Source organism: Bacillus rossius, chromosome 2 (assembly GCF_032445375.1).
Source record: "Bacillus rossius redtenbacheri isolate Brsri chromosome 2, Brsri_v3, whole genome shotgun sequence".
NCBI classification, from domain to species: Eukaryota; Metazoa; Arthropoda; class Insecta; order Phasmatodea; family Bacillidae; genus Bacillus; species Bacillus rossius.
The window spans coordinates 106,497,758-106,517,942 of NC_086331.1; the positions used below are offsets into that span (position 1 = coordinate 106,497,758).

At 39.2% G+C, this 20,185-nt stretch overlaps 1 protein-coding gene across 3 annotated transcripts in view; it reads right to left on the reverse strand.

Moving 5' to 3' along the window:
• LOC134529565 (uncharacterized) overlaps positions 1-20,185 on the reverse strand; it is a 108,477-nt gene that overhangs the window by 55,383 nt on the left and 32,909 nt on the right. For all 3 annotated transcript variants that reach the window (XM_063363788.1, XM_063363786.1, XM_063363787.1), the window contains 2 exons: positions 18,900-19,134; positions 13,959-14,656 (listed from right to left, as the gene is read on the reverse strand). In XM_063363788.1, coding sequence (XP_063219858.1) covers positions 13,959-14,656; positions 18,900-19,134 — 933 coding nt within the window. The remainder of the gene's footprint in view (positions 1-13,958; positions 14,657-18,899; positions 19,135-20,185) is intronic.

Genomic DNA, 20,185 nt, shown 5'->3' on the forward strand with positions numbered 1-20,185 from the left:
GAACTCAGTCTAGCCAGTGGCAGGGAATTCACAAAAGCAACGTCTGCCCATTCAGCTACCGGTAACTGTACGTGCTTGATCACTCATATTGCATCGTATTCAAGTATTTGAGACAAAACTAGCAGTATTACGACACACAAATTGTCATGAAGGCCACGCTTATGTTGTTATCTTTGAAAGATTTGTGCAATTGGAGTGCATGACTTGATGTAAGCTTTTGGACATACGCCATTGCTAAGCACATGTATGTCTGTAGAAGAAAACTACAAAAAACCCAAAAGACAAAAACACAAATTAAGCAAAAAATTGCTGTTTTCAACAGGATATATACACCACATAATATTCCATAACAGGAATATGGTCAACAAACAAAGAAAAACAAAGAAAAATGGACTAACAGAACGAAAAAACCCCCACACACCTATGTTCTCGTACCATGTGCGTCTTTGCCTGAGGACGGGAGCAGATAGCAGTTCCCGAAACGTCGCTTGTTTCTGTTTTGGAAAACTATTGTGTTTGTTTCGTCTTTTCGTTTTGTCGTGTTTTTGTCTCGTTTCAACTGTTGAACTGAATTTTTTTGGGTTCAATATTTTTGTGCTGTCATCATTTGTGGAGGTTTTTTTTCGTTCTCTTCTGTTTTGTAAATCTATTGTTTGTTTCGTCTTTTCGTTTTGTCGTGTTTTTGTCTCGTTTCAACTGTTGTGCTGTATTTTTTTGGGTTCAATATTTTTGTGCTGTCATCTTTTGTGGGGGTTTTTTCTTCTTTGTTTTGCCATGGTTCGAAGTGTGATAGAAAATTTAATGTAATACTATTGCTTAAATTTAAAGTAACAATGCCAATAAGTTATGGCATGATTTAAAGTAGCACGGTCATAGATTCTAAGAAGCATTCTTTTTCATCTACATGAATTTTTATTACCATGCATGCACAATGGCAATGGCACATTAAACAGAATACAACAAATTAATAATAGTTTACCCTTTCCTTAACAGCTATTTGCTTCTTTCATTAACATAGTACAATGCTTTATACTATGCAGAACATCTCCAACACCTGTGTTCAGCCAATGATTAAATTACGCCATCATGCAAGTCAGCAGCAGCTATCAGTGCTACTTTACCTTGTGCATATCAGGTTGTGCTAGTGGAAAGTCATGTGGTTGGTGATTCATCATAGACATACATTTACAGAGTGTCTACAAATATCTGATGAATAAATTTCAGGACTTTTTCAGGATTTATTAATAAAATTTTCTTAGAACTTTTTTATAACACAGGATCATTTGTACAGAATGTCCCATAACTCAACATCAAGCTGAAAACATTTGATAGGTCACGGTTTCCATCAAAAACCAAAATTAAAAAAGTGTCAGTTTTGAGTTATAGGCAGTATTTTTTAAGTTTTAAAATCCTCACCCTACATCAAATGATTGGATAGTTTCCAAAAATGTTTCCTAAACAATCATAAATAACCCTTCTATTGATAACAAAAAATCAACTCAAACATGCTATACTTTTAGGGAAAAATTATATGTATTTCAATAACTTTTTCACTAAACAATTTTTAATTGGGTAAATTTGACTAGTCATACTGTAGAAAAAATTATTTTGCTAACATAAAAATATTTGAAAATATGGCTAATTAAAGCCAATAACTCGCAAAGATAGCAAAGTAATATTTTTACAGTGTGAATAGTCAAAGTTACCCGATAAAAATTTTGCTGCATAAGTTGCAAAAATAAATTTTTCCTCTTATAGTAGGGTTATTTATGATTTCATCTGGGGATTAAAAAAACTTTTGAACAAATGCTTGTATCTTGAAAACTTGACACATTTTGAATTTTGGTTTTGTGATTGAGAACTGTGATTAATTAGCCTATTAACTGCTTTCAGCTTGTTGAGTTATAAGACAGCCTGATGTTATAAGCAAACTAAAAATATATTACAAAATTCTATTTGCCAGAACATGCGAATATTTAGGTTAGAATGCTGAAACCTTTACAGATATAATTTCCATATGATATAAGTAGTTATTAATATTTAATGTGCAACTATAAACTGAAGTGAGTCAAAAACTAAATGCAAGCTAGCAAAAGGTTGCTGGATATTAAAGTTTCATGACATAAAAAGCTTCATATTTATTTCTGGTTTTTTGTGACTTGTGACCAGCTCTTCAGTTTTGTTACCTTTACGTGACTTTCAGAACTTATGTCACCTAGAGACATCCTGATTTAGTAAACAAAAGTAAGGAATTACGTTAATAGGTTAAATAATCATTCTTAATAAAAGAAACCATTAAGTTGATGATTTTTTTAAATTATTAGAATTGTCACATACCTCCAATATTAATAAAATTATTTAATAGCTGAGAAATATTGTTAGTACCTTCATAGGTAATATGCCCAAGCCCTGCTGTATGAACAATGCAGGCTGTGGGTTTTTTTTACACTGTAATTTAATTTTAGGTTGTTTAATTTCATAATGTAATTCAATCATTTATAGAAATGTTCTTTAAAGGTGTTTATTAGACATGTAATTATAAATGAAAATTGGTTTTTCACGAGAGCAATGCCTTGAATAAATGGTAGTCAATAAGCACACTTACATGGTTGGAAAAAAATTATTTTGATCACCATACACTCTCATGAAAAAAACGTATTTGATTAGCGCTGTTTTGTTTAGTGCTTTGTTTCCTGGAACAAATTAGGGTGTTACTTCGAGGGACGGGTATACTTAATGTCAAAACACAAGTAACATATAGAAACTTCAAACCTTCTTTGAATGATTCTTGCAAAGGAGAATATTAATTTAAAATAATTTCTTGAACATGTACATTGCAAAAGCGTTATGTCCACGAAATTATTTCCAATCATTCAGAGACTCGTAGTTTTATTTACTTGTTCATTAATTGATTTAGCATATAGAAACTGGAAAAACAAGCTAAAAGTGTCTAACCCCCTGGTTCAGTCAATGTTTATACTATGCCATTCCACAAGTCAGCACTCAGTCAAGAGCTTCAGGATTTACCAATGAAAGATATATTTTGAAGCAGTAAAACAAGTAGTTTGGCACTTAAAATTCAAAAGAGTTATGTTAAAAAAAAGTATAGCAAAAAAGTTTTCTCCTTGATACAATAAATAATATTACAAACTTAATGATGTGAATTTAAAATTTTAATGTTGACAGTGAATAAATTGTATTAGTGAGTTTAATAGTTCAATCAATATACTATTACTGTCGAGATAGTTCGTTTACAATTAAAAAAAATATGTAAAACACAAGAATGTCCTTTACGTACCCCACATTAGCACGTCACTCCTATTGGGTCATTGTGAATGCATTATTGTGTTGCAATGATCCGTGGGTACCGTATCCTGAAACTGCTAATTCTGATATTACTAACCTTAGGATTATACAAGATTTTTTACTTCATCCTTCTGACCAACATAAAATTAGACCAGACAACATTCGTTGCATATACATACATACAATAAATCAATCAATAAATCAATCAACAAATCAATCAACAAATCAATAAATCAACAAACAAGTCAACCAATCAATCAATCAATCACACACACACAAACATATATAAAACTAAAAGTTGTAGCTATTATCAGTGAGATGGTTTTTTGGTTCTTTGGCATCTGCACCAGCCTTTCAAATTAAAATTTTCATAATTTTTTTTAATAATAATTGTTTATTTTATGTTTTTTTCTGTGTACGTCTAATTAATTAGAAAACACTATACACCTATTTAGGACACACTGGCCTCTTATCCTGGCATTCAGAAATTACTAAAACTAACATTTTGTCGCGGTTCAAGTTTCGGGAGGATCGCTACTGTTTGATCGTGTATATATGTAATTAATGAAATTCAGTGTGTGACTTTTATGGTTCAGTGCGGTATGGTGCTCTGCAAGAAAACTATACTTAAGACTTCCTAGCTATTGATTCACACTAGTGCGTAGACGAGGACATTTCCTGTGTTTTAAATCTCCCGCCCTCACTGCATTCACTGTGTGAGTTGGCAACACATCCGGCTACCAAGTTTCTACAGTTGGTGTCCCTGGCGGCAGGCGGATGTAACCAGTCGTCATCATGGAGTCTGGCCGGTAAGACGTCGTTTCGGGTACACTCGGTACCAATCTGTTTTGCCGTACATGTGATGTTGGTCATCGGTGTAATACAGTCCATTTTTTCGTATGACCAAACATTTTGGTCCTCCGGGCCGGATATTTCCAGTGTTTTTCGTATCGTGCGCAAGTTATTGTGGTGCGTTTTATCGTTTGCCACGCGGGCATTTATTTGTATTATCGGCCCGCTGTTTCGTTAAATTCCGCTTCGTGTAAAGTTGTTTGGTATTCCACGCCGTCTACCGTTCAGATTCTCTGTTATGCTGTGTTAGTGAGGCTAATAATTTGCCGGTGCGTGTCTCGTGAATGAATTAACCTAACAAAGTGCGCGAGTGAGCACGTGTTTTCGAAATGATGTTCGCATTCGCGGACATCTTGTTAAACATTGCCTAGTAGATTTTCGCCGATTTATTGCCTCGTGGATTGGTTTACTGTACTTAACCTCAATTATGGCTGGTGCTCAGGCGGCAGCATTGCGGTTACGTCTCGCAGAAGGTCGTATGAAACGTGCAAGCGATCTCTCAATTGCCGCGGCAAGTGATGTTTCAAAGGTGAAGTTATTGTTAGCTACCGTCCGTGATTTGCCTGCCGTGAAAATGTCGTATGATGCAGACTACATCACAGTGGAAGCAGCATCGGCTGACCTCGAGGATTATAATGCAGAACTGCACCTGCAGCGTATGATGACGTTTGAAGAGCAATACTACAGTGTGATGGCCGCTGTAGACGCTGTGGACAGTAAACCAGACCTGCTGGAGACCTCCGCTAGCGAGACTTCAAATGGCCGTAAGTTGAATGTTGCTTTGCCGAAGATTCATCTTCCTCATTTTGATGGTACTCTCCAGAAGTGGCCTAATTTTGCAAATTTATTTATGAAACTTGTCACGGAGAACTCTCGGTTGTCCTCTGTTGAAAGGTTGGCATATTTAAAGGGTGCTGTCTCTGGTGAACCTCTTGGCATAATTCAGCCTTTAGAATTGTCAGAAGCAAACTTCGAAGTTGCATGGGACTTGCTTGTAAAGAGATATGATAACAAAAGGTTGATTGTGTCCGCTCATGTAGAGGCCCTGTTTAATGCACCTTCAGCATCTGTCGAAACCCCCAAGTCACTTCGCCAGCTACTTAATGTCATCTCAGAAAACCTTGCTGCTTTGAAGGCACTGGGAGCTCCAGTGGAGCATTGGGACATGATCCTTTTACCGATACTGTCAAGGCGGTTGGATCCCAAGTTGCAAGGAGAGTGGGAACTTAGTTTGAGCCATGAGTTTCCTAAACTTGAAAATTTTGAAGCATTCCTTGAAAAACACTGTAGGGCCCAGGAGTTGGTTGGTTCGTCTCGCTCCAAGCCTGTGCGGCCACAGTTACTGAACCAAAGGCCGCAGTCCTCTTCTATGCCTAAGAATCATAATTCATCCAGCTTTGTTGTCAATTCATATATATCACAGTGTTGTTTGTGCAACTCATCACATACCTTGCACCAGTGTCCTGAGTTCGGATGTATGACTCCCAGTGATCGCTTTGAAATAGTAAAGAAACATAGATTGTGTTTGAACTGTCTAGGAAAGTCTCACCAGTCAAAAAACTGCCCATCTACATCATGTCGCACTTGTGGTAAGAAACATCATACCCTGTTACACTTTGTACAGAAGACTTGTTCTGACAAAAATGACGTGTCGGCCACCTCATCACCAGATCAGTGTGTGTCTACTCTTCCAACAGTTATGTCAGCAGTTACTAACTCAGAACACACCATTCTGCTATCAACAGTTCAAGTTGCGGTTTTGGACTCTGCAGGGAATGCATGTACAGTTAGGGCCCTGTTGGATTCCGCTAGCCAAGCTAGTTTCATTTCAGAGAAGTGCATGCAGAGGCTACGTTTACCTCGTATTAAGGCGCACCTCCCAGTCACTGGCTTGTCAAGCACACCTGTCAATATCGCTCGAGCCTTTGCCTCCATTGTTATTGCTCCTGTTGGTGGGGTTGGGCCTCAATATGCCTTGGATGTCTTCGTCTTGCCTCGGATAACTGCGGATCTGCCTTGTGTAAAGTTGTCACCTGAAGTTAGCAGGGCAGTGTCTAACCTGAAACTTGCAGATCCTACGTTTGACACACCTGGCCCTGTCGATTTGCTCATCGGCGCTGACCTTTTTCCCCAACTGCTCACTGGAGGCAAGCTCAGTGGCCCACCTATGGCTCTTGACTCTGTATTCGGTTGGGTTTTAATGGGAAGGGTGCCCTCTGAGCCACCTCAGTGCTCTAAGTCATTTTGTGTTTCACTTTTCACATCATTCCCTCCGTTAGAGGACACCATGAGAAGATTCTGGGAGTTGGAAGAATTTCCGGCCACAAGGCATTGTTCTCCTGATGATGACATCTGTGAAAGGACATTCGTTGACAGCCATACCCGGAATGGCGAGGGTCGTTATACTGTGTGTCTGCCATTTCGTGCCTCGCAGCCGGAATTAGGTACCTCTCGTTCTCAAGCGGTTCGTCGTTTGATTGGGCTCGAAAGACGTCTCAGAGGAGACCCTCAACTGCGGAGCATGTATTTTGAGTTCATGACGGATTATCTGACAGCTGGGCATATGGAAAAGATTCCCCCCGAACAGGTGCATTCGAAACAGGCATACTACATACCGCATCACTCTGTCGTAAAACCAGAGAGCTCAACAACCAAATTACGTGTAGTCTTTGATGCGTCTGCAAAAACGTCCAATGGATTATCCCTGAACGACAACTTGCTGACTGGCCCAAAGTTGCAACGTGATATTGTTGAAATTTTGTCCAACTTCCGACTGCACATGGTTGCCTTTACAGCAGACATAAAACAGATGTACCGCCAAATCGGTGTTTGTATTGAGCATCAAGAGTACCAGCGTATTGTGTGGAGATTTGCTGACACAGACCCTATTGAAGATTATTGGCTGAAGACAGTAACGTTTGGTGTGTCTGCAGCTCCTTACTTGGCCCTTCGCACGTTGAAACAACTAGCTTGTGATGAATCTGTGGCATTTCCTTTGGCGTCTAAAGTTTTGCAGGCAGACATCTATGTTGATGACATCGTGACAGGCTCACAGTCTGTCAGCTCTGCATTGGAAATCCAGCGCGAATTGATTTCATGCCTTGAACGAGGTGGGTTCAGACTGCGAAAGTTTTTGAGTAATCACCCAGCTTTACTTGACTGGTTGCCAGCTGAAGATTTGGAAGTGCCACAGTTGTTTTGTCTTGACCCGGATAGTCAGTTGGCTGTAAAGGTGTTAGGGCTTCAGTGGAACCCAGTCTCTGACATGTTTGTGTACAAGATTAAGAGTAGCTCCATTCGTGCCACCAAACGCACCATATTGTCTACAGTTGCAAAAATCTTTGATCCTCTTGGCTGGCTTAGTCCGCTGTTAATGGTAGCTAAGCATCTGCTGCAAGTCCTGTGGTTGAAAACTGTTGACTGGGATAGTGATCTTCCTGAAGATCTGGCACATCGCTGGAACCTATTTCACAAGGATCTACCCCTGTTGTCATCCATAATGATTCCCAGATGTATAAGAGGGTCAAACTGTTGCCGTTACGAGTTGCATGGTTTTTCAGACAGCTCTGAGCTTGGCTACGCAGCAGTCGTCTACCTGCGTGTTCTTGGCCCTGATGAAGTTAAGATCCATCTGTTGATGGCGAAGTCAAAGGTAGCACCTCTAAAGGTTCAGTCACTCCCAAGATTGGAACTGTGTGGTGCCCTACTCCTTGCCCGGTTACTCAGCCATATCACTCAGAGTTATACAGAAAACATCACTGTGTCCTCGGTGACAGCCTGGACTGATTCGCAGGTAGTGTTGGCATGGGTAAGGTCATCTCCTCACAATTTGAAAACTTTTGTAGCGAATCGAGTGAGCGAACTTCAGAACCTCACTGATGCTGCCTGGTGGAGGCATGTACCGTCAGCGGAAAATCCAGCAGACTGTGCTTCACGAGGTCTACTACCAGCGCAGCTTCTGGAACATCACTTGTGGTGGACAGGCCCGGTGTGGCTGAAAGAGTCTGTTCACCACTGGCCTTCAAGCTCTCCAGGTGCTACTGAAGTGGATCCAGTCCTGCTGGAACAGAAGTCTGTGACCTTCACTACTGTTGCTTCAGGTCTGTCAATTTCTTATTTGCTGCTCCGTGTCAGTCGGTTGATCAAGCTGTTGAGAATCACTTCATTCATCTTTCGTTTCGTATTCAACTGTCGCACCTCCAGACAGAGCCGGATCGTTGATGAGTTTACCCCAAAGGACATGAACAAGGCATTGGAATTTTGGTTATTGTTTGTTCAGGCAAGTTTCTTTAGTAATGATATCATGGCTCTCAAGAAACAGCGTCGCCCTAGTCCTCAGCTTCGAAAGTTGGCCCCCTTCCTTGATGAGCATGGGCTGATAAGGGTGGGCGGCCGGCTGTCTGAATCAAAGCTTCCCTTTGAGCAAAAGCATCCTGTGTTGTTGCCCAAGTCTAGTGCGTTGACTGACCTCCTTATTACCCACTACCACGAAAAGAATAACCATCCTGGTGTGCAGACGCTTAGAGGCATCCTCAGGGAACAATTTTGGATTCTCGGAGACAAGGATGCCATCACTCGTCGCCTGCGCCACTGTTTCCGTTGCTTCAGACAGAGACCGGCAACTTGGCAACCCCCTATGGGTAATCTTCCTGCTATGAGGGTACAACAAGTCAAGCCATTCGCTCATACCGGGGTGGATTATGCTGGTCCCGTTTTGATCAAAGCGGCTAAAGTCCGGCGGGCACCTGTGGTTAAGGCTTTTCTTTGTATATTCGTATGTTGTGCAACAAAGGCGGTGCATATAGAGTTGGCCTCAGATCTTTCCACTGATGTCTTCCTGGCAGCATATCGCAGGTTCATAGCCAGGCGAGGTAGATCCTCAGACATTTACTCTGACTGTGGTACCAATTTTGTCGGTGCTAATAATCATCTGAAAGAATTGGCCGAACTGTTGTCTTCTGCTGCACACCAACAAACCGTTGCAAACTCTATGTCCCAGTTCGGTGTTCGCTGGCACTTCAATCCCCCTGCGGCTCCTCACTTTGGAGGTCTCTGGGAGGCTGGAGTTAAATCCTTCAAGACACATTTACGACGAGTGATTGGGGAACAGGTACTGACTTTTGAAGAGATGTACACTGTCTTAGTACAGATCGAAGCCACCCTCAATTCGAGACCATTGTGCCCTGTGAGTAGCGATCCTAACGACCTTAATGCGCTAACCCCTGGCCATTTTCTTACTTTGGAGCCTTTAGTTGCCTTACCTGAACCTGATCTGAGAGATGTTCCACTTAATCGTCTACAGAGATGGCAACTAGTCGAGCGTCTCCAGCAGGACTTGTGGCATCGTTGGCATCGTGACTACCTCCATACCCTGCAGCAACGTCAGAAGTGGCATGAGCCGGGAAATGGTCCTGCTCTCGACCAGCTCGTACTGCTTAAAGAAGAAAGACTCCCACCCCTTCAGTGGCGTCTGGGGCGTGTCACGGAACTGCACCCTGGAAGGGACGGAGTGGTGAGAGTCGCTACTGTGCGCACGTCTAGCGGGCCAATCAAGCGTGCATTGGTAAAATTGTGCCCACTCCCATACATGTGTTGAAATGGATTATTTCAAGGTGGGCGGAAATGTTTGATCGTGTATATATGTAATTAATGAAATTCAGTGTGTGACTTTTATGGTTCAGTGCGGTATGGTGCTCTGCAAGAAAACTATACTTAAGACTTCCTAGCTATTGATTCACACTAGTGCGTAGACGAGGACATTTCCTGTGTTTTAAATCTCCCGCCCTCACTGCATTCACTGTGTGAGTTGGCAACACATCCGGCTACCAAGTTTCTACAGTTGGTGTCCCTGGCGGCAGGCGGATGTAACCAGTCGTCATCATGGAGTCTGGCCGGTAAGACGTCGTTTCGGGTACACTCGGTACCAATCTGTTTTGCCGTACATGTGATGTTGGTCATCGGTGTAATACAGTCCATTTTTTCGTATGACCAAACAGCTACGGTGTCGATTGGTAATGGGCGCCACCACGTGGAAGGGCACGTGGACCCAGCTATCATCCGCCTCAGGGCGTGACGTCGCCCGTGTGAGGCAAGACTGGACCCTCAGTTATCTCCCGTAATACACTCAGACCTGGCCCACTCTCAGCGTCGGGCACGCTTATGCTATACCAATTAACAGTGGGCTCTCCAGGCGTCCCACACGCCTGCTCACGAGGTACAGGTCGCCACGTGGTCGGTGCAGAAAAAATACAAGAAGACAGTTATACTTAAGGTGTTTAATGCGTGCGTGTACTCCCACACACGGCTTCATGAGGATAGGGTTCCAAGACCCTGTGCCGGAAATTAGGTATTTCGACACGTTTTTTTAAATTTTTATTATAATTTTAAATAATTTTTTGGAAATTTTATTTTTTATATAATTTGGTTACAATTGGGTGATTTACATTTTGTTAGGCTGGTGTACTCTACTTAGTTAAACTTTGCTGCAGTGGCCCGAGGCACCTTTTCTCAGGGACCAATCTGATCTTTTGCAAGTCTAAGACGTCATTAGCAGCCCGGTTGACATTTCTCGCGTTTGCAGTCACGTTCCCGGCCTGTAACATTATTTCCCTGCATGACTAAATTTGCGCACAACAGCTCTGGACGAGTTGTTAACCTTTCTCAGAGATGAGCTTAGAACAGCCATTCCCGTCACGCATACATCTTAGGTTCACTCCTAGAAAGTCACGTTAGGACACTCTTTCCCAGCCTTGTTGCCTTTTTTGTCCACCCTCACCTCCCAGTCCCCCACCCTTTTGGTTTTCAGAATTTAGCTCAGGATCATTGCCCTGACGTGAACCCGCCAGGCAGTGCCGGACTTCAAGGACGATTTGCCACAGAAAAAATATGTGCAAAGATGGACCACACACGACATCTAGCGGCAGAAATAGTAACTTCTTCTCTTGTCGCCAGCGAGTGGAGCTAACACCCGTGACATCTGGTGGCGACATTGCCAACCTTCCTCTTTCTTTCCCCTGTAGGCCGCCTGAGAGCAGCACCGACTGCGTCATTAGCCCCAGACTGGTGCAAATGTCTCGGGCTAGTCTATCCCTTTTTTGTTTCAGACACCCCTCAACAGGTAGTGCTAAAATCGGCCAGTGCTACCAACTTTGAGATATCGAAGTTAAGAGTTTTTTGTGATTCCCACACGGAGAACTTCAGAACCTTTTGGTCCGGACATCCCAGTCTCCCCCCCACCAACTTTTGTTTGAGCATTACCTTTTAATTACGAGATGCGGCCCTTCCGCGGACACTTCGCGTTGCGATTCCAGACGGACTGTTTTAGGTTAACGGCGAGACGCACCACTAACCTTCTGTCCGGCTGTAACCGACTATGTAGTCGATTAGACAAGGGATGCTATCCCTATTATTTCTTTAAGTAGTTTAGCCCGTCTGTACAGTACACAGTATGGTAGTTATTTTTTTTTAAAGTAATTTTTTTGAAATGATGGAAACGTCCGCGCCTGCCGCGTATCCGCGATCTTCAGATCCGGACTTGCTACGCTTCAGAAGCTAGACGGCAACTTCCCTGTCTGGTGAGTTACTATCAGCTTTATTCCCCGACCTCCCTTATCTTTTTGCGGGCATTTTCTGCCCAGTTTGCTAACTGTCTGTGTACTAGTTCTGATATCATGTTTGACTCTGACTGTTCACAGACAGGGTCCACGAGCCGGATGCAGACTTAGCATTTTCACACTCTTCCTCTTCAACAAACAGGCGCCCTTGCACCATGTTGACTACTGAACTCCGGGCAGCGAACCACCGAACTCCGGTGCTACAGTATTTATGAACCTTTTTTCAACAATCTTTAAATTACTACGTTCGAAGAAATAAGAATTATATAAAACTTTCGTTCTGGACTTTAAGAACTGACACTGGGATGGTTTATTTTTTTTATTGGTTTATTTATTTTTAATGAAACTTTTTATAATCTAATTTAGGGCCGGCCCATATTATTTTAACATATCCGAGAGCTCTTTAATTATGTAATTGAAATTGTATTTTAACACATTTTAATATCTGTTATAAGTTTCCTTAAATAAATATAGAGTAATTATATTCAGACGAAATTACACCTTGTTTCTGTTCATTCCTCATGTCCTTGTGAAACTAAAAGATCCACCGTTACAGCAGTGTATAATGTTAATGGTATTATTTATGTATTTAATCTGATTTACCTACACTGCCACAAAGTAACAAAAAATGGTAGTATTTAGCGTGATTAACTTTTTATCTGCTTTGTTTTGATTAATGAACAATGCTGTAACAAAAATGGTAATCAGAGCGCAGTGCTGTAACAACCCAAGGCACTTAATCGGATCATGGGAATAAGGCCCACGCACTTTGCCGCACAAGCGATTACTTAAGAAGCGTTAAAAAGTCTCATTAAGAGTCAAAAAATTATTTAAATAAACAGTCCCTCGACCGAGGCAAGTCCCTGGGTGCGGAAGGCAGCGACTTACCTCGGTCGTTGGCGGCGGAGAACTGCCCGAGCGAAGGGCACCCTCGGAACAACACACCTTGCCAGATCACCGTTACGCCCTTCCGATTACGTGCCTTGCAATCTTACATAAGGAATTACAAAAACACTTCTTAAAAAAAGGCACGCTCTCCCACGGCTATACTATTATTTTACATACAGTTATTAATTTCTTATATTTAAATACATGCCGACTTCGTTCACGTTCGGGTCCGCCCAGCAACGTCTTTATCTTACACACTAAAACTTACATGCTAAACAAAACAAAAGCCCCCCCTCCCCGCCCGTCAGTGGCAACACAAATAAATGGGGAAAAAATAAAAAGTTTTACAATATTATTAAAATTTAGGGGAACGTCGCACTGCCGCTACAGCGCCCTCTTGAGGTAGTTCGTGGCGCGCTATTCAAACACATGACTACGTACTCGTGACGGTGCGACTGCCAGTGCGAGAAGTGGAACGGGGGGGGAGGGGAAAAGTGGCGGAGGCTGGCAAGGCTTCTGGGGCGCTGGCCCGGTTGACGTCAATTTTATAACAGGAATATGGTAAACAATTACCACTAGTGATATATTACAGCCATGTACATTCAACTTAAAATCTTATAATGACCCTTTTCGAAGTAACATCACATTTTTATTAAGAACCATTAAAAATTTTGTTTAGAAAGTTTTAAAAATTAAGGAAATAAGCAGTGAAGTAACTGATGGGTTTCTTTAAAGTGTCACATGATGCATTTCTATTTGTGAGCACTGTAGTACCCCGCAGCACACAGCTGGCAGGCAGGGAGTGGCTGTATGCATTATCCCTCACCATGCCCACAGGTACACACATCACTTTGAGGCAGACGTTCTTCCAGCTGTGACGACTTAACTTGATGAGCTCCAACTGGGTGCTGATATTTTGATTGTTTGCCTTCCTGTAATATTCAGCCTACATAACGAAAATGCTTTCATAATGGTATTTTGAGAATGAGAACACGCTGGCTGTTCATGTGTTCAGTAATGTCGAGCGCAGTTTTGTTGTGTGGCGGAAGGAAGCATGCCAAATGCATTAGCACTGGTGTCTTTTTTTAGTATGAATACATATGCTAACCACTTGACTGCAGTTTGGCTAATGCATGACATATACTTATGATAAGTTTAAGGACTCAAAATATTTTGCAAACACCACCAATAAACTTATAGAAATCACGTAAGCAGTAACATTTTTATATTATACAAGCTAGGATCTATGCTTTGCAAATCAAGTAATAAAAAAATAGTAATGAAATTAAAATTTCTTACCTGAGGAAAAGGAAACCTTATAGAGCTGTCCACATCTCCGTTACATTCTTGAAGTCTATCATTACTCACTTCTAGAGTTGCAAGTGTCGTGTAATTAACCTGCATTCTTGCATCATGGTTTTTAATCACTTCTGTTTCCACACTTTCATCATCCCCCAATTTTCCACTGGTACAACAGATGTCATCACCCATTATATCACCACTTAGTTCCTTCTCTTGGTTCATTTGCAGTTCACCATCCTTGCCTATCTCATTATAATGGTTACTAACACCACTTTGTTCAGGAACATTTCTATTGCTATCATCAGAAACACTAAAGTCTCCTAACTCTATCACCATAATATCATTTTTCGACAATGAATGACAAGCAACATCATCTCCTAATGGAGACGTGGTCGTTTGGACTGATGCACTAAGATCATCATTAGGAAGGTGTAAAGAGCAATGGTTAGTTTTATCTTTACGTTTAATTGACATTGCCGTTTTTGAGCAACAAGTTTTTGACTCATCTGGATGGAGATAAGACCTTGGCGTGAGTTCCAAACCAGTGAGTGTCAGAAGTCCACTGCCATGCACGCCTCCAACATTCACATTGCTTGGAAGTGAACCTCCTTCTCGCTGCCTCGCACTCACACTCACACCATCACGATTGCAACTGTTCTTCTTGGATCTGCGGCGGCCGCCTCCACAAGCATGGCCTGAGCACAAACACATCAACATGACAAAAACCTAACAAATAAACAGTACACTTCAAAAGTAATATAAATAGACCAGCAAATGTTTCCTAAAAATAGTTTAAAGAATGCACATGACAAATTAAAACAAATTAATATTTGTAAAAGTTCTACAGTCTAAAAAATTTTTAAACGAAAACCTCTCATTAGTTTTTATTACAATTTAAGCAACTGACTGACAAACTTAAATTTAAGCATGCTGTGGTGTCATTATTCCCTCTAAATTAAAAACATCATAAAGCTAAATTTTTGAATGACAAATGTTCAGTAACCCTAATATTTTATGTTATAGTATGCATATACTATTTACATCACTAAATTTATTGATATACGACCAGTCATGTTCTTTAATTGCGTTGTATAAGCTTAAAAAATCACCATTTCAATTGATTCTGCAGGACAAGAAAATTTTATCTTCTTGGAAAGTACATCAAGTTTGCTATTCACAAAGTGTAGGATGCAGTGGATCTTCTTTGGCTAAGGGATAGTCAGCTTTGGTGACTTCACACTCTTGTAAATTAGAGAAACATAGATCCAAAAGGTGATTGGAGGCCAGAGTGAGGTTAATTTAGGAGGAACCCAAACCAGCTATGAAGCTAATCCAAGCCTGAGCTTTGTTTCAGATACATACCTGTATGAATTATGTCCGAAGTATGTAGATGGGACCAGTCAACACCGGGCACATTAAAATCACCCATAATTAACACATTTTCTTGACCATTTGCCAACATTTCTTTGAGATTTTCAATGTAAGCTACATAAGTTGCTATCGAATTATTGGGGGGAATATATATGTTCCCTAGCATTAAAGATTCAGTTTGGGTTATTTTAATTTCAACCCAGACAGCTGCAATTCCTGGATAATCATATGTATTATTAGGTAAAACAGTTTTAACAACTTTTTTTAAAAAATTGCAATTAAGTAACCACCTCCACTTTCCCTCACTGTTAATGTAGGATCTCTGTAGGATCTAAAAATATAGTAGTTGTCGAAGTAACGTGAATTTATACCTAAGTTGTTAAACCATGTTTCTATGAGGCAAATTATGTCAAGATCAGATACTTTTAAGTTATTATTCATACGCTTTGGTTCTAAGTTCTCTAACATTTTGATATAGCATATCAAATTAAAATGAGACTGACGACACTAACATTCCAGGCTAAGAGCATTATTGCCCCCTTCCAGGCTCCGAATTGTAGAAGTTTTGTTCATGTGATTTGAATTAGACTTGCTAGTTTGATCATGAAATTCAGAGGTGGAGTCCATGTTGTTTAAAATTTGATCAGGATACAGTTTTCCATAAAAGGACCGATCAGACAACCATTTGCCCAGAAAACCATATTGTTTATCCTAACGAAGTCATCTTCCAGAACCAAAACATGAAAAGATGCATAGGTGTTATATTTGGATCTGAGCTTAACAACCTGCTGATGTAATCCACAATTTCTTGTTCATAAACTGATGGATCAAAGCGAGTTATGAAAAGGGCTATGGTTCTTTTGATTGCAGGTCTGACTATGGATTTTAGTGTAGCTATATTTCTGATGCCAACTTTCATGTGAGATTTCTTTTTAGATTGTTCTTTTCCTGCTTTTCATTTGCTGCGAATGAAGATTCCATATTCCTGTTGGTTTTTGGCTTATGTGAATATCTTACAACAGTGTACAGTGTAGCCCTGACTATCGGCCTTAGTGGAGTTGCTGATAACACAAGAAATCTGCTGGGTTTTAAGTAGGTCAGCCGACTGGTTACCCGATGACATCTCTGACGCAAAAACATTCCTGGCTGCGTGCACATTTTTCTTCTGTCCTGTACCTCTTGCCGCTTGACTAAGATTTTTGGTTATCGTTATGTTAATTCAGGCCTTGCTTTACTTGGATTATTTTGTTTTTAAGATCACAAATTTTCATTCTTGAGTCATTTAAAAGAGTTTTCAATACCTGATTTAAATTTTTTAAGTCATCAATTTTAACGCACAAAAAAGATTTCACAAGATAGTTTGCTAGAATCCATACTAGTTTGGTAATTCCCAATGATTTTACAGTATTTTAAATGTCCCTAACCTATATCAATCAATCCATTTTACAAACTCATGTTATTATAGTTAGACCTAACTTAACCATTTGATAAAATGATAAACTACTGGAAGTATCAAAATACCATCTTGCAGAATGACTTGAAAAAATGCCAGGAAACTAAGAAAAAATCTTTCAAGGGGGCCCCCCCCCCCCCTTATGAAACAAGGCTTTTCTTCAGAATTACTGATGTTTTTACAAACAGTTTTGGGTTTCAGAAACTATCTCCAAAATATATATAAGATCATATCCATTCTTAAATTAAACCAAAAAATTAAAATAACTTGCTGCTGAATCATCAAAACATGTGGTAGGTACTAAATAAGGCAGTAAATAAACTCTATCTTTTGGCATAAACAGGGCAGAACCAACAAAATGTGTACATTTCTAAATGTTGTAATAACTGAAGTATATGAAGACATTTGGACAGGGCTAAAAGTACATAAAACACATTGTAACATGTCTTCACATACCATAACAAATTTTCTTGGCTTAACTCATATGGTTTCCAAAATGTTAAGTGTAAACAAATGAGAAGATAAGGTTAATATAGTATTATTTTTCAATTTTGTTCGGATGTTTACCAAGATACCAAGTTTATCTTTATTTGAAAAACAAAAGTTTTGTGTCACATTAAGTAATGAAAGAAAAATACATAAAACAGTGTATGAATATAAAAAGCATTGCAGCTTTTCCTGTAAACACAGCCATCATTTCTTTTATACCCACTAAATAACCAAATATACTAAGATATAAGACATACAAACACAGCATAAAGAGAAACTTATAGCGTCTGTGGCGTCATAAATAAAATCGATGGGCTCTGTAGTAAAAAATATGTTTGAGATATATTGAAAAACATTATTGAATTTTTTACATAAATGAACATAAATGAGCCTAGTAACCTTTTACCACGGTTTAATTTTAATTTACTATTTTTAATTCAATATTTTCCTTTGCATATTTTTCCTTGAATCCCAAATCTTTTGAATACTGGATATTCTGTGTGATTCGGCCCATCCCTATTTTATATCAAATGGTTAAGAAACCAGACTCGAAGAGACCTGAATGCAAGGATTCTAGTGAACTCTGAACACTGACTGACTGTTCATTAACAGTTATGTGAGAGGTTGTGACCAAATCTGCAGCCCCTGCCATGAGCATGCTTCCTCGGGTTATTATAGAAGATCCTTTTTTCAGCATTACAGTGCCATGGAGTATAATTAATAACATTTCTGAAAATTAAAGACATTTTGCCAGTATTATCTGCATCCACAAAACTATACTCTGAAACTTTTAAAGTAAAAGTATGTTATCCATATGTTATTCCCTACCAGAAACATTTTAAAAAATCTACAATATTTCTTTAGTCATCATTTGGTACAGAAACCTTCAAGTATCTAGGAAGTGTTTTGAAGGAAGGGGGCAAAAACAAGGATGAAATTAAATTCATTCTACAGGTGTGCGAGAGGTTTAGTGCGGAAGAGGGAGGTGTCATTAAAATACGATTAAGTGTTGTAAAATACCTACTGAAGGATGAGGAATGGTAGAGTGACACAGGAATAGAGGCATTTTTTTGCTGACCCGGCCACAGGCTGAACGCAATTGATGATTGATGGATTGATGGATGGATGATGGATGATTACAGATGATGGATGATAAATGATGAGGAATATGGATTAGGAGGATCATGAAGGTACAGTTAGGGCATCCACGACTCTCTTACACTGAACCATTAAGATATGACATAAGAGAAACAAGAAATTTTTTTTGCTAATTAAAGTAAAAATTGATTATTAGTTTAAAATTAGAAAACCGGCAATTAGTCAAGAAATTCAGGGAAAGAGGAAAGATAAAAGATACGATAGTGTGTTAAAAGACTTTAATGATATTCAAAAAACAGCTACTGTTTACTTGTCTCCCCTTTGCAAAAATTGTTAATTTGACCCTTTCAGGAATTGAACCAAGATTACCTTGGTGAACGGTAAGTGTTCTGACCACTAAACATTTGCCTGCCAAGATCATGTGAACTCTATGTAAAGATGATAAAATGAACCATGAAAGAACTACCATGTTAAAAATACTACTGCTTTTTAATTTTAAAAATATTAAGACTTATCAAATAACAAACCTGATGTAAAATACCCCAGGTTTGTTGCACCATCAAATTCAGAACTGAAGGCTTGCACTAAATTTTGAAGTGATCCTCCTTTAGTCTGGCGTTCTGAAATTCCACCATCCCTCTTGTTCTTCCGTCGACTGCCTGTGATATATCGGCAACTGCCAATATCATTCGACCGTATTAAGTTCCCACGATGTGTGTCCTCATCTTTCGAGTCATCTGCCTCGACTTCCTGCAGTAGTTCCTACAAATAAAATCTTTGTAAGTGACAGGAAATGAAGAAACTTGACACTTTTGTAAAGTTCCCTTAAGCAAACACAAATAAGCTTGCAAAATATATATGTATATATATTTTTTAACTTTCATTTAGTAACATTACTGATTCCTATAAAATATTTTATTTTACTCTTATTTACACTGTTTGTAAGTTAATACTCAAAAGTATTCATTTTCAACTACCATAATCAATAATTCATTCAGCCTTAAAGGAACAAAAACTTATAGGTAAATAAACTAGCAATATTAAAGGTGTTGAGAATGATCTATTTATAATTTTAAGAATAATTTCACAAAAGAGAATCTCAATTGTTTATAAATATTAATTTACATATTTCAAGTACATAAAAAGTTTCAACACATTGTAAGGGATGTAAATAATTAAAAAAAACACTTTAACCATAATTTCATTGAAAAACATTACAAAAACCCAAGCTATATTATAGCTGATATCCTTCATTTCTGCAAAATCATATTATTAATGTTCATTATAAAGCTCAGCTTCCTGTCAGTATCATTTTCAATTTCACTCCTGAGTTTTTATTTACCATCACGACCCTCATAAACATAAATATTGTAGATCACAGGGAAAAGTTAAGTTGTTTTGCTTCATTATGAAAGGCTTTAAAATATTTTAGAAGTTAACAACTTCATTGTATTCAGTGTATTCAGTCCATTAACTTTCACCATATTTACTTTACAAAGTCAAAAGGGTGACACCTCTGTCAACCTAAAACCTCCCAGCTCCAGTAGGAATTAAAACTTATGACTTGGCATTAAGGTGGCCACTTGCTTTTCAAACCATCAAATAGTGAGCAAAAATTTGGCAAAAAAAATGGATTTAAGATGGATTTATATAACATTTAAGTACCTTTACATGTTCTTATGCAAGTTAAATTTTTTTATTTTTAATGTTTTTTAAAACTGAAAATAGCTTAAAAACATTCCCTCACAAAAGTTATTAGGAGTGAATAAATAGTACACAATGTTTTAAATGTTTTGGGGTGAAACACACCTTC